The sequence below is a fragment of the Dendropsophus ebraccatus genome, chromosome 14 (assembly GCF_027789765.1).
Source record: "Dendropsophus ebraccatus isolate aDenEbr1 chromosome 14, aDenEbr1.pat, whole genome shotgun sequence".
Lineage (NCBI taxonomy): Eukaryota > Metazoa > Chordata > Amphibia > Anura > Hylidae > Dendropsophus > Dendropsophus ebraccatus.
This window is the reverse complement of record NC_091467.1, coordinates 6,369,117-6,395,724: the sequence shown is the minus strand read 5'-3', so window position 1 is coordinate 6,395,724 and position 26,608 is coordinate 6,369,117. Positions and strand designations below refer to the sequence as shown.

General features: G+C 54.3%; 2 protein-coding genes across 4 annotated transcripts in view; both read right to left on the bottom strand.

Moving 5' to 3' along the window:
• Window positions 1-7,756, bottom strand: part of ARHGAP27 (Rho GTPase activating protein 27) — a 51,940-nt gene extending 44,184 nt beyond the window's left edge. The window contains exons 1-2 of one of the 3 annotated variants that reach the window (XM_069953409.1): window positions 7,443-7,756; window positions 6,264-7,320 (exon numbers count right to left, since the gene is read on the bottom strand). In XM_069953409.1, coding sequence (XP_069809510.1) covers window positions 6,264-7,301 — 1,038 coding nt within the window. In that variant the 5' untranslated portion in view covers window positions 7,302-7,320; window positions 7,443-7,756. Of the gene's footprint in view, window positions 1-6,263; window positions 7,389-7,442 lie in introns of those variants that run through there. The other 2 variants (XM_069953406.1, XM_069953408.1) reach the window with 2 other exon arrangements.
• A 3,864-nt stretch (window positions 7,757-11,620) lies between these two features.
• On the bottom strand, window positions 11,621-25,608 carry PLEKHM1 (pleckstrin homology and RUN domain containing M1). The gene is made up of 12 exons (XM_069953411.1): window positions 25,506-25,608; window positions 23,995-24,074; window positions 20,167-20,411; window positions 18,717-19,313; window positions 16,818-17,064; window positions 16,543-16,681; window positions 15,614-16,450; window positions 15,398-15,543; window positions 15,072-15,265; window positions 14,021-14,084; window positions 13,762-13,919; window positions 11,621-12,367 (listed from the first exon to the last, which is right to left on the bottom strand). Exons 2-12 carry the CDS (start codon window positions 24,040-24,042, stop codon window positions 12,259-12,261), a joined length of 2,784 nt encoding a protein of 927 aa, XP_069809512.1. The 5' UTR covers window positions 24,043-24,074; window positions 25,506-25,608; the 3' UTR covers window positions 11,621-12,258.
• Between the last annotated feature and the right edge of the window lie 1,000 nt (window positions 25,609-26,608).

Genomic DNA, 26,608 nt, shown 5'->3' with positions numbered 1-26,608 from the left:
TGTAGAGAGGCCACATGTACGGTGTAGACAGGCCACATGTACGGTGTAGACAGGCCACATGTACGGTGTAGACAGGCCACATGTACGGTATCCTGTAGCCAGGATGTGGATGATACTGACAGGACACTCCTTGGATTTCTTGCACATATGTGGTGGTGTGTCAGTCTCGAGTGCTTTTTATGGTCCAAATACTGTAATAATGCGGCTGCGGTGTAAACCTGGCCTGACCGTTGATTTCCTGCACAGCTCTTCTCTGCCCTGACACACCTGCAGCAACTAATGAGACAAGTGTGCTCAGCACCCCCTGCTGTTTATGTGCTGCAACACCAATATATATACCAATACTACATTACACCTCCTGGCTCTGCCCGCACCATCACCAGACACAGGCGGCCCCTCCATTACACCTCCTGTCACTGCCCGCACCATCACCAGACACAGGCGGCCTCTCCATTACACCTCCTGTCTCTGCCCGCACCATCTCCAGACACAGGCAGCCTCTCCATTACACCTCCTGTCACTGCCCGCACCATCTTCAGACACAGGCAGCCTCTCCATTACACCTCCTGTCTCTGCCCGCACCATCTCCAGACACAGCCGGCCCCTCCATTACACCTCCTGTCACTTCCCGCACCATCACCAGACACAGCCGGCCCCTCCATTACACCTCCTGTCTCTGCCCGCACCATCTTCAGACACAGGCGGCCTCTCCATTACACCTCCTGGCTCTGCCCGCACCATCACCAGACACAGGCGGCCCCTACATTACACCTCCTGGCTCTGCCCGCACCATCACCAGACACAGGCGGCCCCTACATTACACCTCCTGGCTCTGCCCGCACCATCACCAGACACAGGCGGCCCCTCCATTACACCTCCTGTCTCTGCCCGCACCATCACCAGACACAGGCAGCCTCTCCATTACACCTCCTGTCTCTGCCCGCACCATCTTCAGACACAGCCGGCCCCTCCATTACACCTCCTGTCTCTGCCCGCACCATCTCCAGACACAGCCGGCCCCTCCATTACACCTCCTGTCTCTGCCCGCACCATCACCAGACACAGGTGACCCCTCCATTACACCTCCTGTCACTGCCCGCACCATCACCAGACACAGCCGGCCCCTCCATTACACCTCCTGTCTCTGCCCGCACCATCACCAGACACAGGTGACCCCTCCATTGCACATACAGCCAGGGGGATTTAGATTGTGAACCCTAAAGGGGGACTGGGAGCCATAGGAGCTACATCAAATGCTGCACTATAATGCTGTGTTTGATTGGATACAAGGCTCAGCAGACAGTATCTGACAGGATAGGATTGGATACAAGGCTCAGCAGACAGTATCTCACAGGATAGGATTGGATACAAGGCTCAGCAGACAGTATCTCACAGGATAGTATTGGATACAAGGCTCAGCAGACAGTATCTCACAGGATAGGATTGGATACAAGGCTCAGCAGACAGTATCTCACAGGATAGGATTGGATACAAGGCTCAGCAGACAGTATCTCACAGGATAGGATTGGATACAAGGCTCAGCAGACAGTATCTCACATTGCTGTAGGATCTCTATGTATGGAAGAAGACCGGGATCTGGGGCTTATGAAGAATTGCAGGAAATGGCTGAATCCAGACAAAGGTTCCCGGGAGGAAGGAAGGGCAGCAGTGACAATGCAGACCGCTCCACCTGCCCAGGGAGGCCGAAACCCAGAAACAGAGGCCATCTAGCCGCTGCTGTCCAGTGCAAACATCACAAGTATCCTGTCCACACATCCCCCATACTAGTGTCATCTACACATCCCCCATAACAGTGTCATCTACACATCCCCCATAACAGTGTCATCTACACATCCCCCATAACAGTGTCATCTACACATCCCCCATATACATCTACACATCCCCCATATACATCTACACATCCCCCATATACACCTACACATCCCCCATATACACCTACACATCCCCCATATACACCTACACATCCCCCATATACATCTACACATCCCCCCATATACATCTACACATCCCCCATATACATCTACACGTCCCCCATATACATCTACACATCCCCCATATACATCTACACATCCCCCATATACACCTACACATCCCCCATATACATCTACACATCCCCCCATATACATCTACACATCCCCCCCCATATACACCTACACATCCCCCATATACATCTACACATCCCCCCATATACATCTACACATCCCCCCATATACATCTACACATCCCCCCCCATATACACCTACACATCCCCCCATATACATCTACACATCCCCCATATACACCTACACATCCCCCATATACATCTACACATCCCCAATATACATCTACACATCCCCCCATATACATCTACACATCCCCCCCATATACATCTACACAACCCCCATATACATCTACACAACCCCCATATACATCTACACATCCCCCATATACATCTACACCCCCCCATATACATCTACACATCCCCCATATACATCTACACATCCCCCCCATATACATCTATACATCCCCCATATACATCTACACATCCCCCATATACATCTACACATCCCCCATATACATCAACACATCCCCCATATACATCTACACCCCCCCATATACATCTACACATCCCCCATATACATCTACACATCCCCCCATATACATCTACACATCCCCCCATATACACCTACACATCCCCCCATATACATCTACACATCCCCCATATACATCTACACATCCCCCCCATATACACCTACACATCCCCCCCCATATACATCTACACATCCCCCATATACATCTACACATCCCCCATATACATCTACACATCCCCCATATACATCTACACATCCCCCATATACATCTACACATCCCCCCATATACATCTACACATCCCCCATATACATCTACACATCCCCCATATACATCTACACATCCCCCATATACATCTACACATCCCCCCATATACATCTACACATCCCCCCATATACATCTACACATCCCCCCCATATACATCTACACATCCCCCCATATACACCTACACATCCCCCCATATACACCTACACATCCCCCCATATACACCTACACATCCCCCCATATACACCTACACATCCCCCCATATACACCTACACATCCCCCCATATACATCTACACATCCCCCATATACATCTACACATCCCCCCATATACACCTACACATCCCCCATATACATCTACACATCCCCCCATATACATCTACACATCCCCCATATACACCTACACATCCCCCCCATATACATCTACACATCCCCCATATACATCTACACATCCCCCATATACATCTACACATCCCCCCATATACATCTACACATCCCCCCATATACATCTACACATCCCCCCCATATACATCTACACATCCCCCATATACATCTACACATCCCCCATATACATCTACACATCCCCCATATACATCTACACATCCCCCATATACATCTACACATCCCCCATATACATCTACACATCCCCTATATACATCTACACATCCCCCATATACACCTACACATCACCCCATATACATCTACACATCCCCCATATACACCTACACATCCCCCATATACACCTACACATCCCCCCATATACATCTACACATCCCCCCATATACACCTACACATCCCCCCATATACATCTACACATCCCCCCATATACACCTACACATCCCCCCATATACACCTACACATCCCCCCATATACACCTACACATCCCCCCATATACACCTACACATCCCCCCATATACACCTACACATCCCCCCATATACATCTACACATCCCCCATATACATCTACACATCCCCCCATATACACCTACACATCCCCCATATACATCTACACATCCCCCCATATACATCTACACATCCCCCCATATACACCTACACATCCCCCCCATATACACCTACACATCCCCCATATACATCTACACATCCCCCATATACACCTACACATCCCCCATATACATCTACACATCCCCCCATATACACCTACACATCCCCCCATATACATCTACACATCCCCCATATACACATCTACACATCCCCCCATATACATCTACACATCCCCCCATATACATCTACACATCCCCCCATATATACACCTACACATCCCCCCATATACACCTACACATCCCCCCATATACATCTACACATCCCCCCATATACATCTACACATCCCCCATATACATCTACACATCCCCCCATATACATCTACACATCCCCCATATACATCTACACATCTCCCCATATACATCTACACATCCCCCATACACATCTACACATCCCCCATATACACATCTACACATCCCCCCATATACATCTACACATCCCCCCATATACATCTACACATCCCCCCCATATACATCTACACATCCCCCATATACACCTACACATCCCCCATATACACCTACACATCCCCCCATATACATCTACACATCCCCCATATACACCTACACATCCCCCCATATACACCTACACATCCCCCCATATACACCTACACATCCCCCATATACACCTACACATCCCCCCCATATACACCTACACATCCCCCCCATATACATCTACACATCCCCCATATACATCTACACATCCCCCCCATACATCTACACATCCCCCCACTACATAATACGTGTGGGAACGTGAACAATATCTGTAGTGTAACGATTTTTTTGCGGTCGTTACATCGTTACATGGTCGTTTAAAACGTGGGGAAATGTAGGTAGACATTTGAAGAACGACTGAAAGATTTTTTATTCAATGAAAAGATTAGCAAATTATTGTTGAAAGACCAACGATTTTTTTTCGACATGTTGAAAAAAAAAAGTGAACGACTCAACGACGATTTCGCTGTTGTCGTTCGCTCGTTTACAGCTATTCGACAGAACGAATATCGTTAACGAACGGTCGTTTGAACGATTTTATGAACGATAATCGTTCGAAAAAGTTCCGTGGAATAGGGCCTTAACACATCTACACATCAGTGTTTTCAGTGGAGAAAATGGTAGTAACCGATGCATCCAGGTCCAAGATGCAGATCCCGAGATCCAAAGCCAGGAGATCAGGGAATGGAAGACAATAGTTCAGGTGTCTAATCCACGGCAAGTTGCCCGGGGACTACAGGAACCAGAATAACAGCGATTCACGGCTTCAAAGTTCGATGAATACAACAAAAAACCTTTAATAGTCTCATGCACAACGCGTTTCTGGGCAAAAACTACACCTTTGTCAAATAAATGACAACCTTGGTCTCTTTTACTTGACAAAGGGGTATCTTTTGGCCAGAAACGCGTTGTGCATGAGACTATTAAAGTTTTTTTGTTGTATTCATCGAACTTTGAAGCCGTGAAGCGATGTTATTCTGGTTCCTGTAGTCCCCGGGCAACTCGCCGTGGATTAGACACCTGAACCATAAACACATCTACACATCCCCCATAACAGTGACAAGATATCTGTCACCTGACCATGGTAACCAGCAATCACTACCGCCACCGCCTGACCATGGTGACCAGCAATCACTACCGCCACCGCCTGACCATGGTGACCAGCAATCACTACCGCCACCGCCTGACCATGGTGACCAGCAATCACTACCGCCACCGCCTGACCATGGTGACCAGCAATCACTACAGCCACAGCCTGACCATGGTGACCAGCAATCACTACCGCCACCGCCTGACCATGGTGACCAGCAATCACTACCGCCACCGCCTGACCATGGTGACCAGCAATCACTACCACCACAGCCTGACCATGGTGACCAGCAATCACTACCGCCACCGCCTGACCATGGTGACCAGCAATCACTACCGCCACTGCCTGACCATGGTGACCAGCAATCACTACAGCCACCGCCTGACCATGGTGACCAGCAATCACTACCGCCACCGCCTGATCATGGTGACCAGCAATCACTACCCCCACCGCCTGACCATGATGACCAGCAATCACTACCGCCACCGCCTGACCATGGTGACCAGCAATCACTACTGCCACCGCCTGACCATGGTGACCAGCAATCACTACCCACACCGCCTGACCATGGTGACCAGCAATCACTACCGCCACCGCCTGACCATGGTGACCAGCAATCAATACCCCCACCGCCTGACCATGGTGACCAGCAATCACTACCGTCACCGCCTCACCGTGGTGACCAGCAATCACTACCGCCACCGCCTGACCATGGTGACCAGCAGCGAGGACCACCCTGTGCACATCTCCTCACCCTCCCCCCACAGACATACCTTCTCTGGTGGTGGTCGAGGATGGTTGCCTGCCACATTGCTCAGCTGAATGGTCAACTGCTCCATGTCAAGATGGATTCCTGGTGACTTGACCGGTTTGAGGGGCTGCTGATCAGAGGAGGACCCCGCAGGATTTATGTGCTGCTGATCAGAGGACCCCGCAGGATTTATGGGCTGCTGAACAGAGGACCCCGCAGGATTTATGGGTTGCTGAACAGAGGACCCCGCAGGATTTATGGGTTGCTGAACAGAGGACCCCGCAGGATTTATGGGTTGCTGAACAGAGGACCCCGCAGGATTTATGGGCTGCTGAACAGAGGACCCCGCAGGATTTATGGGCTGCTGATGAGAGGACCCCGCAGGATTTATCGGCTGCTGATCAGAGGACCCCGCAGGATTTATGAGCTGCTGATGAGAGGACCCCGCAGGATTTATGAGCTGCTGATGAGAGGACCCCGCAGGATTTATGAGCTGCAAGTCATTGAGAGACTGTGAGGGTCTTATCCTGGGCTCCAGCTCCAGGGGGCCCATGAGGCTGATCCGCTTCACAGGATCCCGGAATCTCTTGGAGTTGTGGAAAGTTCGGAGCGGTCCCAGCTGATGGTCAGGCTCAACAGTGACCTGCGACCTTCTCAGCTCGGACAGGTCCAGCAAAGAGCGAGATGAGCTGTTGGCGAGCAGACGCTGCACCTGTGCATTATGAGGACCAGATGGGGCTGCGGCTAGTGGACAATGAGGTTCAGCGGCCACAAAGCTGTAACTGTACTGAGTACAGGGTGAATATGTGGGGACGTCCTCTGACCAGTCCTCCCGGGAACCCCAGCTGGAGGAGGACAGGACCTTCACATACTTGGCCGGAATATAGAAAGGCTGTGACTTGTGGTCCCGGCCGACCTGCCACCAGTGCTCATTGGTCCTCTTCAGGAGGATATAACGCTCATGAGGCTTGATGGAGATCACGCTGCCATCTTTAGCCTTGTATTCAAATCCGTGCTCCACCAGGACATAGTCCCTGTCCCAGGTCCCCGGACTCTGCATCCTGACAGCCAACAATTACCTAGGAGAGAGAGGAGAAGATGCGAGAACAGACCTGCAGACATATCTGACATAGCCGAAATTCTGAAGGAGGGGGCACACCAGGCTGCTAACAAAAAGTACCAAACCCGCAGCACCACTTACCTGAGCGTCAGTACAGAGCGCGCTCAGCCCATAGGGAAGTGCATGGCAGCTGACTCCCAGAAACGTTCTCAGCAAGGCTGCAATTACCCAGATCCAGGTGACTGGTAGCCACCCAGAACACGTAATAGCCCTACGGCACACGGAGCACAGGACTGGGGAGAGGAAGCCATTCCCAGGATGGGGCGGACGTGCCACACCGCCTTCCTCACTGCATCTTCCTGTTCTCTCTGACAAGTATGGAGCACAGGAAGAGTGGGGGGTTCCTGTACGTGATCAGTAATAATCACACGGGGATATAGAGTCACAAGTCACAGCACGCCGTCCACCATCGCCCCCCGTGGCCATATCTTACATTTATTCATAAGACGAAGGAAGCAGCAACCGAATTCGGCCCCGGCCCAGCGGCACCTCACACTCCCCAGGTACCTACAAACTCCACTGACTCATCACAGACTAATGAGGGCAGGGTGTGCCACAGTATCACTGGGTGCAGTCTCTGAGATCCACAGGGCAGAGCAAAGGAAGACGCCAGTGCTACAAGTATGTGAGAGAAGTATGTCAGCACTGGATGTTCTCCTGAGAAAGGAGGAACGAGGAGCAGTACAGAAGCTGGGTGCAGTGTAGGAGGAGTACAGGAGGTGGGTGCAGTGTAGGAGGAGGAGGAGTACAGGAGGTGGGTGCAGTGTAGGAGGAGGAGTACAGTAGCTGGGTGCAATTTAGGAGGAGGAGTACAAGAGCTGGGTGTCATGTAGGAGGAGGATTACAGGAGGTGGGTTCCATGTAGGAGGAGGAGTACAGGAGCAGGGTGCCATGTAGGAGGAGGAGTACAGGAGCTGGGTGCAGAGTAGGAGGAGGAGTACAGGAGCAGGGTGCAGTGTAGGAGGAGGAGTACAGGAGGTGGGTTCCATGTAGGAGGAGGAGTACAAGAGCTGGGTGTCATGTAGAAGGAGGAGTACTGGAGGTGGGTGCAGTGTAGGAGGAGGAGTACAGGAGCTGGGTGCAGTGTAGGAGAAGGAGTACAGGAGCTGGGTGCAGTGTAGGAGGAGGAGTACAGGAGCTGGGTTCCATGTATTGGGGAGTACAGGAGCTGGGTGCCATGTAGGAGGAGGAGTACAGGAGCAGGGTGCAGTGTAGGAGGAGGAGTACAGGAGCTGGGTGCAGTGTAGGAGGAGGAGTACAGGAGCTGGGTGCAGTGTAGGAGGAGGAGTACAGGAGCTGGGTTCCATGTATTGAGGAGTACAGGAGCAGGGTTCCATGTAGGAGGAGGAGTACAGGAGCAGGGTGCAGTGTAGGAGGAGGAGTACAGGAGCAGGGTGCAGTGTAGGAGGAGGAGTACAGGAGACGGGTGCAGTGTAGGAGGAGGAGTACAGGAGCAGGGTGCAGTGTAGGAGGAGGAGTACAGGAGCTGGGTGCCATGTAGGAGGAGGAGTACAGGAGCAGGGTGCAGTGTAGGAGGAGGAGTACAGGAGCAGGGTGCAGTGTAGGAGGAGGAGTACAGGAGCAGGGTGCAGTGTAGGAGGAGGAGTACAGGAGCAGGGTGCAGTGTAGGAGGAGTACAGGAGCGGGGTGCAGTGTAGGAGGAGAATAGGAGCAGGATGTTACAGGAGGGAAGAAGGGAAAGGGAGGACATGAGGGAAACCTGTATACAGTATATGTTACACGGTTACAAACTGTTTTAAGAGAATTAAATTTTGAACCTAAGAACAGGGGGCGCAATATGAGAGTATTGGGTGAGGGCGGTGTTCCCGGGTTCTGTACTATAAATCAAGGTCACGAATGTTTTATGTTCTCGGTATACTGTCCTTGGTAACTGCGTTCCTGGTGAGAACACTGGACATGCTCCTCTGAATCAGCCCCCACGTTCTCTTTGAATTTATGGACATCAAGGATATGGACTCTCAGCGACATCCATGGCATAAATTTATGTCATATGTCAGGAAGGGGTTAAAGTTTAATAAAGGTCAACATTTTCACAAAATTGAAGTGCTCACACGTGATATGAGGCGGCTATGATTTGTCCTGATCAATCACGCCATACTATGCTCCGTAGGCCTCACACATCTTAGTACTTTTCCCATAGTCTTTATAAATTGGCCACAGACTGGAAAAAACCCTTCTGCTGGATGCGTGCGATTTCTGGATGCGCTTATAATAGCCAAAGCTGTGTACACTAGTTCACATATACGCAGTAAAACCAAATGAATTGGTTATATAGCTATGTGCACTTGTGCGGTAGTCCCAGAAAGTTCTAGATCAGTAGCATCAAACTTAGGCCCCCCCTCAGCTGTGGCAAAACTACAATTCCCATCATGCCTGGACAGCCAAAGCTTTATGGGAATTGTAGTTTTAGAACAGCTGGAGGGCCTGCCTTTGACACCTGTGTTCTAGATAATTTTGGACAGTTCTAGAAGCTTCTAGATATCTATACTCAGCACTGAATATTTCACAAATAGACATCATTATATTTGGCAAAAATACATAGTTTCAATCCTTTACTATGCTGACCATAAAATCAATGTTTATAAGGAATAAATAACCTTTTTTTATTTATTTTAGGTGCAAATGATTAGAAAATCACACAACACCTGGGAACAAAAATTGTCAAAATTTTTACATAGTGTAATCTTGTTTTCTGGAGGAGTAGTAGATGCTTGGAGGAAATGTCTGGCAGATGTGGTTGGTAAATTAACAGTAGGCGACTATAAACCTGTAACTAATATTAAAAGAACAGAATATAAAAGAGTGGAGTGAACGGATGAGTGGCACATAGCAGCCTGTACAAGCCAGCACTGAGGGCGGCCACAGCTAGAGGGCCAGGTGTCATCTGGAGAAACCAACCAGAAGCCCGGACAGAGACTATGGCAGCCTTGGTGCACCTGTTCCCACCCGAGATCACCCTACAACCTGCCTGCTGCACCACCCTCCCCCCTCCCCACCCAATAAACAATAAATTATACAAAGTGTTAAAATCACATTTATTACAAGAATCATCATACAGAAGACGAGTGACGTCAGTGTAATAAAAGCACAAAGCATATTAGACTAGTAAGTGTTTGGCACATACTAAGGGAGGTGAAACAATCCCCAGAGGATCCAGAGCAAATCAGACTGTCACCTACCCAATAAAGGAGATGCACTGCACTAACAGGGGAGGACTCTGACCCCGGGTACATGAGCTGCACTGCACTAACAGGGGAGGACTCCGACCCCGGGTACATGAGCTGCACTAACAGGGGAGGACTCCGACCCCGGGTACATGAGCTGCACTGCACTAACGGGGGAGGACTCTGACCCCGGGTACATGAGCTGCACTGCACTAACAGGGGAGGACTCCGACCCCGGGTACATGAGCTGCACTGCACTAACGGGGGAGGACTCTGACCCCGGGTACATGAGCTGCACTGCACTAACAGGGGAGGACTCTGACCCCGGGTACATGAGCTGCACTAACAGGGGAGGACTCTGACCCCGGGTACATGAGCTGCACTGCACTAACAGGGGAGGACTCTGACCCCGGGTACATGAGCTGCACTAACGGGGGAGGACTCCGACCCCGGGTACATGAGCTGCACTGCACTAACAGGGGAGGACTCTGACCCTGGGTACATGAGCTGCACTAACGGGGGAGGACTCCGACCCCGGGTACATGAGCTGCACTGCACTAACAGGGGAGGACTCTGACCCTGGGTACATGAGCTGCACTGCACTGATCGGGGAGGACCCCGGATACATGAGCTGCACTAACGGGGGAGGACTCTGACCCCGGGTACATGAGCTGCACTAACGGGGGAGGACTCTGACCCCGGGTACATGAGCTGCACTGCACTAACAGGGGAGGACTCTGACCCCGGGTACATGAGCTGCACTGCACTAACGGGGGAGGACTCTGACCCCGGGTACATGAGCTGCACTGCACTAACAGGGGAGGACTCTGTCCCCGGGTACATGAGCTGCACTGCACTGATCGGGGGAGGACCCCGGGTACATGAGCTGCACTAACGGGGGAGGACTCTGACCCCGGGTACATGAGCTGCACTAACGGGGGAGGACTCCGACCCCGGGTACATGAGCTGCACTGCACTGATCGGGGAGGACCCCGGGTACATGAGCTGCACTAACGGGGGAGGACTCTGACCCCGGGTACATGAGCTGCACTGCACTGATCGGGGAGGACCCCGGGTACATGAGCTGCACTAACGGGGGAGGACCCCGGGTACATGAGCTGCACTGCACTGACGGGGGAGGACTCCGACCCTGGGTACATGAGCTGCACTGCACTGATGGGGGAGGACTCCGACCCTGGGTACATGAGCTGCACTGCACTGACGGGGGAGGACTCCGACCCTGGGTATATCAACTGCACTGCACTGATGGGGGAGGACTCCGACCCTGGGTACATGAGCTGCACTGCACTGATGGGGGAGGACTCCGACCCTGGGTACATGAGCTGCTCTGCACTGATGGGGGAGCATCAGGTGGAGGGGGTGGTCATCATGGACGAACAGGTGAAGATGGCGGTCATCATGGCTGATCAGGTGTGTGTGTGGGCTGATCAGGTGGGCGGAGCCACAACCAGCTCCTATTATCACACTGGGGGACAAGGCACCAGATCGGACGCTTCCAGTCACTCAGTAGAAAAATACCTGATGATAGAAAAATAACAGCACAATGGCGCCCCCTCAGGGAGTCTCTTGGCAATGACTGCTGAATGGAAGACTGGCAGCAATGACAAAGTGGTGGAGCGCTACCTGCTGAACCCTGAGCGGGTCATTATCTATGTACAATGTGTACACACGGACTAGCCTCCGTCCGGCTCTCATATCCGCCCCCGCTGCTCCTGGCACCTCCTCCGCCGCTCACAACGCGGGCACTGAAGACTTGGCAATTTGCAGGGTTTATGAAAGACGGCTTTACAGTCCCCACACCTAGGAGAGAGAAAAAGAGGCTGAGCCGCTGCTGCCACCTAATGGAGGAGGCAGGAAACACATCAGGAGGGAAGGCTGCCTGCAATCTCACCACCCAACATTTGGGGGTCATAGCATTTGGATACTTTGGGGTTCATAACATTTGATCACTTTGGGGGTATAACATCTGATCAGTTTGTGAACTTTGATAAGACTGATACATCTGAACCCCTGTGTGTACATCGCTGCAGGGTATGTTGGTGCTATAGAATGAAAAAAAAAAAAAAAAACTAAAAAAAAAGGAACTATAACTGGAATTATCCACTCACAAGATCAGTAGCAGAGACCAGGACCTGTAGTCCCACCCCCCTAAACTCCACCCTCTGGCTGTCACTGACATCATTCCTGCTGACCATGAGAAAATGTGACTGTTATGGACATCCACTATACACAATGGTGGCAGTGACCCGGCACACCAGGGCTGATGGCAGATAGAGGGGGCAGCTGTAAACATCAAGCAGTGACGTTAAAGCTGAGCGCCCTCTGCTGGAAGGCCACAAGTATTGGGGAGAACAGGGCAGAGGGGCACCTCCATGCGTCTGCACTACAGCTTAGGTTACAACTCCTCTAACTTCTCTTCAGACCCCCAAGGGGGCGCTCTCAGCTGTGAACAATAAATAAGACTAAACGTTTGTCTGAAGAAGTTACTGGTGGACGCCCATAAGACCCCGATAATTGCTGCTCCTGCCCCTTTAGCTTCACTGTGAGCTATGGGAAAAGATGAAAATACCCAGCAAGCATGTAGGTACACAAGTCACTACCCTCACCCGGCCCATTTTCCAGAAGCAAATTGTACCTGACCCTTCAGCAGACTAGAGATGACTGACGATCCAGGTAAGCGACCTCCCCTTCAGACTAGAGATGACCGACCATCCAGGTAAGCGACCTCCCCTCACACATACCTGACCCTTCAACAGACTAGAGGAGACTGACGATCCAGGTAAGCGACCTGCCCTGTACCTGACCCTTCAGACTAGAGGAGACTGATCATTCAGGTAAGCGACCTCCCCTTCAGACTAGAGGAGACCGACCATCCAGGTAAGCGACCTCCCCTTCAGACTAGAGGAGACTGACGATCCAGGTAAGCGACCTCCCCTCACACATACCTGACCCTTCAGACTAGAGGAGACTGACGATCCAGGTAAGGGACCTGCCCTGTACCTGACCCTTCAGACTAGAGGAGACTGATCATTCAGGTAAGCGACCTCGCCCTTCAGACTAGAGGAGACTAACCATCCAGGTAAGCGACCTCCCCTTCAGACTAGAGGAGACCGACCATCCAGGTAAGCGACCTCCCCTCCCCATGGCTGTCCTGTATTGTTTAGTGTAATGACATGATGACTTCCTACACTCACCTTGTAGTGGTATCAAACTGAAAGGGGTAAATGATGTCATCCTGGTTGCAGATCTGACAGATGAAGCCTCTCTGGCTGCACAGGTCACACCTGTAGACGTGGCTGCTGGCCAACTCCAGGGCAGACTGGAGGAAACACTGAAACGCCCCCTCAGCAATCTGAAAGAGAGATGGAATATTACCCAAAAGTGCAGCTCTAGCGCCAGGGAACCAGGGTTTAGGGTGGATAATGGTGGAAGGGGTTAATGGGGGTACTGCACCTGTTTAAGGTCCTGGACGCTGTACGTATGAGGGCAGTCCAGAAGGTAATCCCGCTGATCCAGACTACGGAGAGAAAAGAGCAGTGCTTGTATCATTAGCTTTTTAGGGGGCCACCCCAACCCCTTCCTTATGCACCAGGTGTGGCCCTCCCCCTACTTTCATGCACCAGACATGGTCTAGCCCACCCCCTCCTCTCATGTACCAGACGTGGCCCAGCCCACCCCCTCCTCTCATGCACCAGACGTGGCCCAGCCCGCCCCCTCCTCTCATGCACCAGACGTGGCCCAGCCCGCACCCTCCTCTCATGCACCAGACATGGTCCAGCCCACCCCCTCCTCGCATGCACCAGACATGGTCCAGCCCACCCCCTCCTCTCATGCACCAGACATGGCCCACCCCCTCCTCTCATGCACCAGGCATGGTCCAGCCCACCCCCTCCTCTCATGCACCAGGCATGGTCCAGCCCACCCCCTCCTCTCATGCACCAGACATGGCCCACCCCCTCCTCTCATGCACCAGACGTGGCCCAGCCCACCCCCTCCTCTCATGCACCAGACATGGCCCAGCCCACCCCCTCCTCTCATGCACCAGACATGGCCCACCCCCTCCTCTCATGCACCAGACGTGGCCCAGACCACCCCCTCCTCTCATGCACCAGACATGGCCCAGCCCACCCCCTCCTCTCATGCACCAGACATGGCCCACTCCCTCCTCTCATGCACCAGACATGGCCCACTCCCTCCTCTCATGCACCAGACATAGCCCACCCCCTCCTCTCATGCTCCAGACGTGGCCCAGCTCGCCCCCTCCTCTCATACACCAGACATGGTCCGGCCCACTCCCTCCTCTCATGCACCAGACATCATCCAGCTCACCCCCTCCTCTCATACAGCAGATGTGGCCCAGCCCACCCCCTCCTCTCATGCACCAGACATGGTCCAGCCCACCCCCTCCTCTCATGCACCAGACATCATCCAGCTCACCCCCTCCTCTCATGCACCAGACATCATCCAGCTCACCCCCTCCCCTCATGCACCAGACATGGCTCACCGAGTGCTGAGCTCCTGCAATGCACCACTACGACAGGTCATCAGATACTCTCCCAGCAGCCGCAGCTTCTCCCGACTGCGGCTGATCTCCTGCATGGTCTCCGTGTGCTGGTACAGCCCATCATTTAGGCACCGGAGATTAAAGATTGGCTCAAGCCAAATCATCTTCAGGAAGTTAATAGCCGGTCTGGACACCTGGAGAAAAGATGGAAAGTGGGAGATGTTCACTCATTGTAGAGACATGATGGAGATCAGCTACAACCCCACCTTCCTTCCAGTGTGAGACAACGCTGCCCCCTACGTGTAGCAGGAGGACTGTACACTCACAGGCCGCTCGGTCAGGTCCCAGTTATGCACAATCCTGGAGGGGACGATAGCCGCTTCATCCCGATGACACAAGTCACAGTAATACAGACCAGAGAACGCGCACAACTTTGCCTTCCCAAAGTGGATTCCGATCTGTTTCTGGCAGCCTGCAGCAAAAGGAGACATGTAAGATGCGTAGAGCGCGGCAGCAGCTCAGACCCCCCAGCTCTTACCCACCTGCACACTTGAAGTTCTGTGTGTCCAGCCCGCGTTCGCTCGGGATGTGCAGGAGATACTGGAAGAGCTGGTGGTCCCGGATGTGCGGCTTGGTCTGTACACCCTTCAGGAGGAGCAGACCCTCATCCTCCTCTAGCTCCAGGAAGACGGCACGCACCAGCTCTCTCCAGGCTTTGGCTTCAGCGGCGGTCTCGGCCTGGAGCTGCAGGGAGCCCTTGGTGGTGACCAGGCGGAAGCAGGAGGGACTCCCCAGGCTGGAGTCGGGCAGGATATCCTTCACCATGTCAGCCGTGTACACGTTATACAGAGCCTTCTCCCCGCTCCGGAACACAAAACACTTCAGTGCTCGCTCTGACAGTGAGAACATGAACCGGCTCCACCATTTCTGCACCTTCATGTAGAGTACAGACTCCTTCAGAGCATCCGGCTCAACCTCCACCTGAAAAGTCCAGTCAAACACCTGGCAGAAGGACGACCTCTCCCCCCTGGGGTCCGGGCACTGAAGGATCTCCCAGCCATCATCCTGGGGGGGGCGCAACTTCTGCACAGCCTCCTGGATCCTGTCCACCCAGTCCTGGGCCTCATCCTTACAGGGAGCCCTCAGAGACAATCTCTTACTGGGAAACTGAAGGTCAAAGCGGCCATCGCTGTGTGCGGGGCCCACCGACTCACAGCGCAGCAGAGAACAGTTCTCGGCGCAGCTCTGCTCTTCCCCCTCCACCTGCAGGCGCAGCTCGTACGGCGTCAGCTCGCAGTAATATGGCTTGTACAGGCCTAAGGCGTTCTTACGTTCTAGAGCACCCAGCATCAAGAGGCCACGGAACGGGTTGGGCAATCCTGTGAAAAGGGCAAGAGTCAACACAAGGCCACGGGGGAAGGGACACAAGGTCACAAGCAGCCACACGGTGGAAGGGACACCAGTGCCATACCTGTCTGCCTGCGGTGGACCACCTGGAAGGCTGTGCTGGGGGGCTTCAGCTGGGGGGCTGGGGGCCCAACACTGGGGACGTCTACTGCAGTTACACCGTCTGTCTGGAAGTCATCCTCACTGATCCAACTCTGGCTTGTCTGTACAGATGGGAAGGAACACTTAAGCAGCAAGAGGGCGCAAGAGAGCAAGGGTGGGTGAAAGCAGCAAAGAAGAGGGGGAACAAGAGAGCATGGGAAGAGCAGGTGATGGGCGACTCTCACCGCAAGTACTTACTGGGAGAGGTGGTGGTGGCACAGACTGATCGTTCAGGTGGGGCGGCGTACTGTCAGGTATACAGTGGATGTCCGGTGTGGATGAGGAAGATGGCTCAGACACTGTAGACACTGTGAGGTGGTGGTCTCCAGTGACTGCCGGGTCCAATGTCTCCACTGATGGAGTCTCTGCTGCTTCTCGGCACTTTTTGTCAGCTTTTGTGTCTTGGGGGATATCATTGAGTGGAGCGGGTCCTGTGTCTGCGTCCCTGGAGATTAGAGGGGCTAGAGATGAGCCTTCAGCACCTGGTATCCCCTATAAGACCCATCCCCCCCCCTCCCAGTGATGGCCCAGCATCCAGTGTCTGTGCCCCTGAACATCAGAGGGGTTACAGATGAGCCTTCAGCACCTGGTATCCCCTATAATGCCCCCCAGTGATGGCCCAGCATCCAGTGTCTGTGCCCCTGAACATCAGAGGGGTTACAGATGAGCCTTCAGCACCTGGTATCCCCTATAATGCCCCCCAGTGATGGCCCAGTGTCTGTGCCCCTGAACATCAGAGGGGTTAGAGATGAGCCTTCAGCACCCAGTATCCCCTATAACCCCCCCCCCCCCCCCAAGTGACGGCCCACCGTCTGTGCCCCTGAACATCAGAGGGGTTACAGATGAGCCTTCAGCACCTGGTATCCCCTATAATTCCCCCCAGTGATGGCCCAGCATCCAGTGTCTGTGCCCCTGAACATCAGAGGGGTTACAGATGAGCCTTCAGCACCTGGTATCCCCTATAATTCCCCCCAGTGATGGCCCAGCATCCAGTGTCTGTGCCCCTGAACATCAGAGGGGTTACAGATGAGCCTTCAGCACCTGGTATCCCCTATAATTCCCCCCAGTGATGGCCCAGCATCCAGTGTCTGTGCCCCTGAACATCAGAGGGGTTACAGATGAGCCTTCAGCACCTGGTATCCCCTATAATTCCCCCCAGTGATGGCCCAGCATCCAGTGTCTGTGCCCCTGAACATCAGAGGGGTTACAGATGAGCCTTCAGCACCTGGTATCCCATATAACCCCCCCCCCCAGTGATGGCCCAGTGTGTGTGTTCCTGGAGATCAGAGGGGTTACAGATGAGCCTTCAGCACCTGGTATCCCCTATAACCCCCCCCCCTCCCAGTGATGGCAGAGAGTCTGTGCCCCTGAACATCAGAGGGGTTACAGATGAGCCTTCAGCACCTGGTATCCCCTATAATGCCCCCCAGTGATGGCCCAGTGTCTGTGCCCCTGAACATCAGAAGGGTTAGAGATGAGCCTTCAGCACCTGGTATCCCCTATAACCCCCCCCCCCCCAGTGATGGCCCAGTGTCAGTGTTCCTGGAAATCAGAGGGGTTAGAGATGAGCCTTCAGCACCTGGTATCCTCTATTACCCCCCCCCCCCAGTGATGGCAGAGAGTCTGTGTCCCTGGAGATCAGAGGGGCTAGAGATGAGCCTTCAGCACCTGGTATCCCCTATAAGACCCATCCCCCCCCTGCCAGTGATGGCCCAGCATCCAGTGTCTGTGCCCCTGAACACCAGAGGGGTTACAGATGAGCCTTCAGCACCTGGTATCCCCTATAATGCCCCCCAGTGATGGCCCAGCATCCAGTGTCTGTGCCCCTGAACATCAGAGGGGTTACAGATGAGCCTTCAGCACCTGGTATCCCCTATAATGCCCCCCAGTGATGGCCCAGTGTCTGTGCCCCTGAACATCAGAGGGGTTAGAGATGAGCCTTCAGCACCTGGTATCCCCTATAACCCCCCCCCCCAGTGATGGCAGAGAGTCTGTGTCCCTGGAGATCAGAGGGGCTAGAGATGAGCCTTCAGCACCCAGTATCCCATATAAGCCCCCCCAAGTGACCCTCAGTATCAGAAGCCCACCCATACTTACCATGTGCCAGCTTGAGGGTCCTCCACATCACCCCCACCTGTGTCTGGAGACTCCCGGGATAGGGGGGAGATCTGGGGGGACTCAGGGGGCAGGTTGAGGTGCTGCTCATCGGACCCCAGGCTGGAGGAAAGCTGGGAGGATGAGCTGCTGGTATCCAGGCTGAGGGAAGATGACGCCATCTTACTGGCACTCAGCATGGAGTTGTTGGTGTCATCAGAGCTGGAGGACTGTGACACAGAGTCCAGGGACTTTCTCCTGTGTGGCTCATACTGGCCATTGCGTTCAGCCTCCTCCGGCCACAGCCCGGCCAGGGTCAGAGGGGAGGCCGTCCACTCATTAAGGATAGAAGACTTATAGGACAGAGAAAAGACCAGGGAGGACAGGCCCTGCAGGTAGCTGAGGACCACGTCACAGTCCTCGGGGTCCAGCATCAGGGCATCAGGCAGGTAGAACTCCGCTAGACGAGACTGCTCCCTCCGCAGGGTCAGGAAGTAGCACTCCATCAAAGAGTCATTGAGCGCCAAGCGCAACCAGGAGCGGCAGCGCCCAACATCACTGCTTATATAGCTGATTGACTCCAGCTGAGAGATGACGTCCCTGCAAAACAAGAGAGGAGGTGAGAACCCAATACAGGGCTGACAAAGGACAGGGAGCCAATGACGGGAGGGAGGGAGGGGGGCACAGGGAGCCAACGACGGGAGGGAGGGAGGGGGGCACAGGGAGCCAAAGACGGGAGGGAGGGAGGGGGGCACAGGGAGCCAACGACGGGAGGGAGGGAGGGGGGCACAGGGAGCCAACGACGGGAGGGAGGGAGGGGGGCACAGGGAGCCAACGACAGGAGGGAGGGAGGGAGGGAGGGGGGGGGCACAGGGAGCCAACGACAGGAGGGAGGGAGGGAGGGAGGGGGGGCACAGGGAGCCAACGACAGGAGGGAGGGAGGGGGGCACAGGGAGCCAACGACAGGAGGGAGGGAGGGAGGGGGGCACAGGGAGCCAACGACAGGAGGGAGGGAGGGAGGGGGGCACAGGGAGCCAACGACAGGAGGGAGGGAGGGGGGCACAGGGAGCCAACGACAGGAGGGAGGGAGGGGGGCACAGGGAGCCAAACGACAGGAGGGAGGGAGGGGGGCACAGGGAGCCAACGACAGGAAGGAGGGAGGGGGGCACAGGGAGCCAACGACAGGAAGGAGGGAGGGGGGCACAGGGAGCCAACGACAGGAAGGAGGGAGGGGGGCACAGGGAGCCAACGACAGGAAGGAGGGAAGGGGGCACAGGGAGCCATCGACAGGAGGCAAGGAGAGGGAAGGGGCACAGCGGGCCGTCAACAGGAGGAGAAGGGGGCACAGAGTGCTGCCGGCAGGAGAAGGGGGCACAGAGCGCTGCCGACAAGAGGGGAGGGGGCAGAGGACAGACCAGTATATAGCAGGGCTGCAGACCCCTTACACACTGACCGGTGAGTGACGGCTTTCAGGAGCGGCCAGAAGGCGGGCTGTGGTAGGTGTGTGCGCCGTCCCTTGTTCCTCCGCCTGTCAGCCTGTGTTCTGATAAATTTCATTTTTAGTCCATGGATGAAGACGGCTTCCAGGGCCACACAGAAGGCATTGGCATCGTCATCGTCACTGGTTATGACATCATCAGTCGTCACATAGCGCATCTGAAGGGCGCGGAGCGAGGAGGATAACCTTTTCGTTATATTCTGTCACATCAGAAGACTTAGCATGAGATGAGCAGACGGCGGCCAAATACTCCCACCACAGGTATACGCGAACCAGGTTATACAGCCAGACCCCTTCTGTACAGGCGCTTATCAGGTGACACCTCTCCCATGCAGCCAGACCCCCTTCTGTACGTCCACACACAGCTGAACCGCTCCCAAATGAGCGCTCCCTTCAGGCAACTCTTCTACCATACAGACAGACCACTTCTGTATTGGCACCCCATCAGGTGACACCTTAACAATACATTTATGTATAACTTCAATAAAATATTGTAAATAACAATACAGCTGGACCCTTTGGGGGAGATTTATCAAAGGGTGTAAAATTTAGACTGGTGCAAACTGCCCACAGCAACCAATCACAGCTCCTCTTTCCTTTCACCAGAGCTGGAAGCTGAGCTGTGATTGGTTGCAGTGGGCAGTTTGCACCAGTCTAAATTTTACACCCTTTGATAAATCTCCCCCTTTAAGTACAGGCAATCCCCTCAGGTGACACCTCTACCATGCAGTCATATCCCTTCTTGTGAAACCTTTACTATGCAGACAAACCACTTCTGTACAAGACCCACCAAGTAACACCTCTATCATATAGCCGGACCCCCTCTGTACAGGCACTGCCCTCAGTTGACACCTCTACTATATAACCAAACTGGTTCTGTACAGACAGCTTATTGGGAGACACCGCTATCATACATACAGGAGACACTTCCATCATAGAGCCCAAGGTCTTCTGTACAGGCGCCCCATCAGGTGACACAACTACAATACAGCCGGACTCCTCTGTAAAATTAAAGTGTCTTATTGATGAGATAAGAAGGAATATATTGTTTTAATGTCTTATTTGTATGTTTGGTGTTGGTGGGATTGGTTAATATTTGGCTGTGTGTGTGGAAATAGGTAGATGAATTGTTATGTCAACTGTTTGGCCATAAACCTCCCCAATAGTGTCGCCATTGAAGGACACAGTTGTTATTGTCCAGCTGTCCAAATGCATGTAGCTGTAACTGTACAACCACTTTGTTACTGATAATATGTACAAGGCCTGGGAAACTTCCATTCATGGTCATTAGTGGTCTACATAGACATTTTTAGAAGCACATCACCCCCCACCCAAACTTACTATAAAGGTCGGGGGTATGTAGCTTCTAGTCAGCCTCAGCTGGGACCATGGACCCTGGTGGTCATCGAGGGGAATGGGTGTATATTAGAGCATAATATACAATGGAGCTCCCCATTTCATTGTGGACGAAACAACTCTGCATTTATACCATCTGTAACTGCTGCTAAGTATCATTTTATAGAAAAACTAGAAAATGTACCCGGCGCTGCCCGGGTATAAAGTGTCAGTGTGTATAGAGGGTCCTGTATACCTGTAGTATAGAGTTGGTGGAGGTCTTGTATACCTGAAGTATATAGTTCGGGGGTCCTGTATACCTGTAGTGTATAGTTTGGGGTTCTGTATACCTGTAGTACAGAGTTGGTGGAGGTGCTGTGGCAGTGTTATCCAGTCACAGTATGGTGGTATTGGTCAGGTCTGGTATGGCGGTGTTATCCCCTCACAGTATGGTGACCGGACCACAGCCGGACCACTCTGCACAGGTGCCCATCAGGTGACACATCTACCATACAGCCGGACCACTCTGCACAGGTGCCACCTCTACCATACAGCCGGACCACTCTGCACAGGTGCCCATCAGGTGACACCTCTACAATACAGCCGGACCACTCTGCACAGGTGCCCATCAGGTGACACCACTACCATACAGCCGGACCCCTCTGTACAGGTGCCCCATCAAGTGCCACCTCTACAATACAGCCGAACCACTCTGCACAAGTGCCCATCAGGTGACACCTCTACAATACAGCCGGACCACTCTGCACAGGTGCCACCTCTACAATACAGTCGGACCCCTCTGTACAGGTGCCCATCGGGTGACAGCTCTACCATACAGCCGGACCACTCTGCACAGGTGCCCATCGGGTGACAGCTCTACCATACAGCCGGACCACTCTGCACAGGTGCCCATCAGGTGACACCTCTACAATACAGCCGGACCTCTCTGTACAGGTGCCCCATCAGATGACAACCTCAAAACATGACCTGTTGGTGAGGCCTGAGGACTGGAATTGAGAAGCACTGTTCTAGAGAATTGTGCTCCTGATGGGCACCTGTGCAGAGTGGTCCGGCTGTATTGTAGAGGTGTCACCTGGTGAGCACCTGTGCAGAGGGGTCCGGCTGTATTGTAGAGGTGTCACCTGATGGGCACCTGTGCAGAGGGGTCCGGCTGTATGGTAGAGGTGTTACCTGATTGGCACCTGTGCAGAGGGATCCGGCTGTATGGTAGTGGTGTCACCTGATGGGCACTTGTGCAGAGGGGTCCGGCTGTATGGTAGAGGTGTTACCTGATTGGCACCTGTGCAGAGGGATCCGGCTGTATGGTAGTGGTGTCACCTGATGGGCACCTGTACAGAGAGGTCCGGCTGTATGGTAGTGGTGTCACCTGATGGGCACCTGTACAGAGAGGTCCGGCTGTATGGTAGTGGTGTCACCTGATGGGCACCTGTGCAGAGGGATCCGGCTGTATGGTAGTGGTGTCACCTGATGGGCACCTGTACAGAGAGGTCCGGCTGTATGGTAGTGGTGTCACCTGATGGGCACCTGTGCAGAGTGGTCCGGCTGTATGGTAGTGGTGTCACCTGATGGGCACCTGTACAGAGGGGTCCGGCTGTATGGTAGTATGGGAAATCCTCAAAACATGACCTGTTGGTGAGGCCTGAGGACTGGAATTGAGAAGCACTGCTCTAGAAAAATGTTGTTTGTGATCAAAGTTAAGAACATTCCCAGAAAGATGGTTGGGTCCCTGATCGTGTATGGCCCCCAACAACCACTACAGAGTGAGGCTGCATCTGCCTACTGAGGCCATCTTGACAAAGACAGCGTTCTCTACATCATGTTAAAGGCATGCCCATAACACTCTCCTGTAGAAGTCTGCATTTGATGGGAACATCTCTGATCATCCGAGCATAACATGTCCCAGGGCATGCCCACTACACTCTCCTATACAGGTCAACAGGTTATTAAAAGGAGAAGTCCGGCGATTTATGAAATCCTGCAGCCGGCAAGGGGGAAATTGATCACAAGTACCAACTTACCTCCCCCACATGCCGGCAGTGAGACCGGCCTCAGGACCCCCACCGGAAGGCATATTCCCCCCAGTTGTGATGATGTCAGGAAAAAGGCCTGCCCCAGCTGATGGACGGTCACTAACTGGCTGAGCGTCCAGTCCAACTTTCATGTTGTGTCAGCGCCGGAGCCCAGTGGGGGTCATGTGGCCGGCCCTGGCGCTCATGGGAAGGGGGGCTTCTCCTTTAATTATTTCTGACTAAAATATTTTATGTACTGGTCAAATTATACGAACAATGGTCACAGCCATGTACAAAAGATCACATCAACCACCATGAGGATTGAGGGGTGCAGGGTGCCCACCCTAACCTCCCACCCAGGACACACAACATGGCTGTACCCCAACCCATGGAACCATGTGACAGCCCCCCCCCATACCTGCTTAATGTTTCTGTGATCCAGGAGTGGGGGCTGAGGGGCGTACATGTCAGTGCCACTACCCAACCTAGTCACATGACCTGCGGAGAGAAAAAGAGGAGACTCTGAGGAGACAAGGCACAGCACCCCAAAAATACACACAACCACACCATGGGTGGAGAAACAATGAGGAAGAGGGCGCAGGTCATCCAACACCTAGGCCGAACGGATTTTGATGCAGCCCCCAAATGCCAGTGCCCAGGACCACCCGCACCCAGGCATCCCCCGACTGCCCGCAGAATGACACCGCCCCTCCGACTGTCCGCACCCAGGCATCCCCGACTGCCCGCAGAATGACACCGCCCCTCCGACTGTCCGCAGAACGACACCCCCCCGACTGCCCGCAGAATGACACCGCCCCTCCGACTGTCCGCAGAACGACACCCCCCCGACTGCCCGCAGAATGACACCGCCCCTCCGACTGTCCGCACCCAGGCATCCCCGACTGCCCGCAGAATGACACCGCCCCCCCGACTGTCCGCAGAACGACACCCCCCCGACTGCCCGCAGAATGACACTGCCCCTCCGACTGTCCGCACCCAGACATCCCCGACTGCCCGCAGAATGACACCGCCCCCCCGACTGTCCGCAGAACGACACCCCCCCCCCCGACTGCCTGCAGAATGACACCCCCCCCGACTGTCCGCAGAACGACACCCCCCCCCCGACTGCCCGCAGAACGACACCCCCCCCCCAACTGTCCGCACCCAGGCATCCCCCGACTGCCCGCAGAATGACACCCCCCCCGACCGTCCGCATAACGACACCCCCCCCCGACTGCCCGCAGAACGACACCCCCCCCCCCGACTGTCCGCAGAACGACACCCCCCCCAACTGTCCGCACCCAGGCATCCCCGACTGTCCGCACCCAGGCATCCCCGACTGTCCGCAGAACATCACCCCCCCCGACTGTCCGCAGAACACCCCCCCCCGACTGTCCGCAGAACACCCCCCCCCGACTGTCCGCAGAACACCCCCCCCCGACTGTCCGCAGAACACCCCCCCCCGACTGTCCGCAGAACACCCCCCCCCCCGACTGTCCGCAGAACACCCCCCCCCCCCGACTGTCCGCAGAACATCACCCCCCCGACTGTCCGCAGAACATCACCCCCCCGACTGTCCGCAGAACATCACCCCCCCCCCCCCCCCCCCCCCGACTGTCCGCAGAACATCACCCCCCCCCCCCCCCCGACTGTCCGCAGAACATCACCCCCCCCCCCCCCCCCGACTGTCCGCAGAACATCACCCCCCCCCCCCCCCGACTGTCCGCAGAACATCACCCCCCCCCCCCCCCCGACTGTCCGCACCAGGACACGGCGCCTACAGTCCTTACCACAACCCCCCATGACTACCCCCGCACCACGATCCCCGGCTGTGTCCGCACCCAGGCACCCCCCACCCCCGCCTACTGCCCGCATCCATCACTGCCACCGGCCGATAAATATGAGCAGAATCCGAGAACTTGTTATTACCTGAGGGTCTCCACGGGTCACAGGTCACCCACCGGCCGCAGACTCCGCACGAAAAACAACCGTTGATTTCCGGTCACGTGAACCGCAACCAATGGTGATGCACAAAGGCGGAGCCTCGCTTCACGTGATCACCATAACGCAAGCTTAGCAATCACGTGATAAAAAGCACTGTCACGTGTCTATCATGGTCTGACGTCTCCTATACCGACCCCGACTGCCTAAACCAGGCGTCATGTGACCAGTGTGGGCGGAGCTATCGTCTGTCTGCCGTGTTTCTGGGCTTTCCTGTCAGTGCGGCCGCTCTGTGTTATTTTCCTTTGTTGCTGTAGATCAGGTTTTTCTTTTCTCAAGATTTCTGTGCAGTGAAATGTCTGGGTGTAATGGTCTGCAGGGATAGGGGTATGTGGCTGTACTCAGGCCTGTATTTAGAGTTCATGCTGCCCTAGGCACTTTGCACGCTGAGGCCCCTCCCCTCCCCCCCTTCCCGGCACTGGCAGGTTACATGCATGGTATATACCCTGGCACTTGGGTGCCGCTCTGCTTGATGCCCGCTATTCTCATCAAACAGACGTGATGGAGGACGGAAGGAGGCCGGGGACGTCTTAGTTTGGGGGCCGCTTCTGTCCAGTGTGGGACTGGGGTACCTGGGGCCCACCACAGGAAATGATCCTTGGAGCCACCAATATAGAACCAGTGAGACACGACACGCTGACCCCGTCCTCTCCTGGATTCATCTGTATCTGTGACATATCCCTTTTTCAGTCGAACTAAAACTCTCAGAACCCCCTCTATTTATACAGCTCTCAGGGTATGCTGGGAGTTGTAGTCTCTGAGAGGACAACCCTATAATAAATCACTGTGTGCAGAGGCTCCTGGTGGCTGCAATCTGTGGGTGACAACCATCAGCCCTGAAGGTCCAGCAATACATCTGTCTACACTGTACTACTACTCCCAGCATATCCTGAGGGCTGCAGACTGTCAGTACATGCTGGGAGTTGTAGTTGGGTCCTATACACTGGATGCTTTGTGGCATATAAGAATACATAGATCTGTGGGGGCTCAGTGCAGGGACGTGACCCCAGAACATCACTAATAGGGGATAG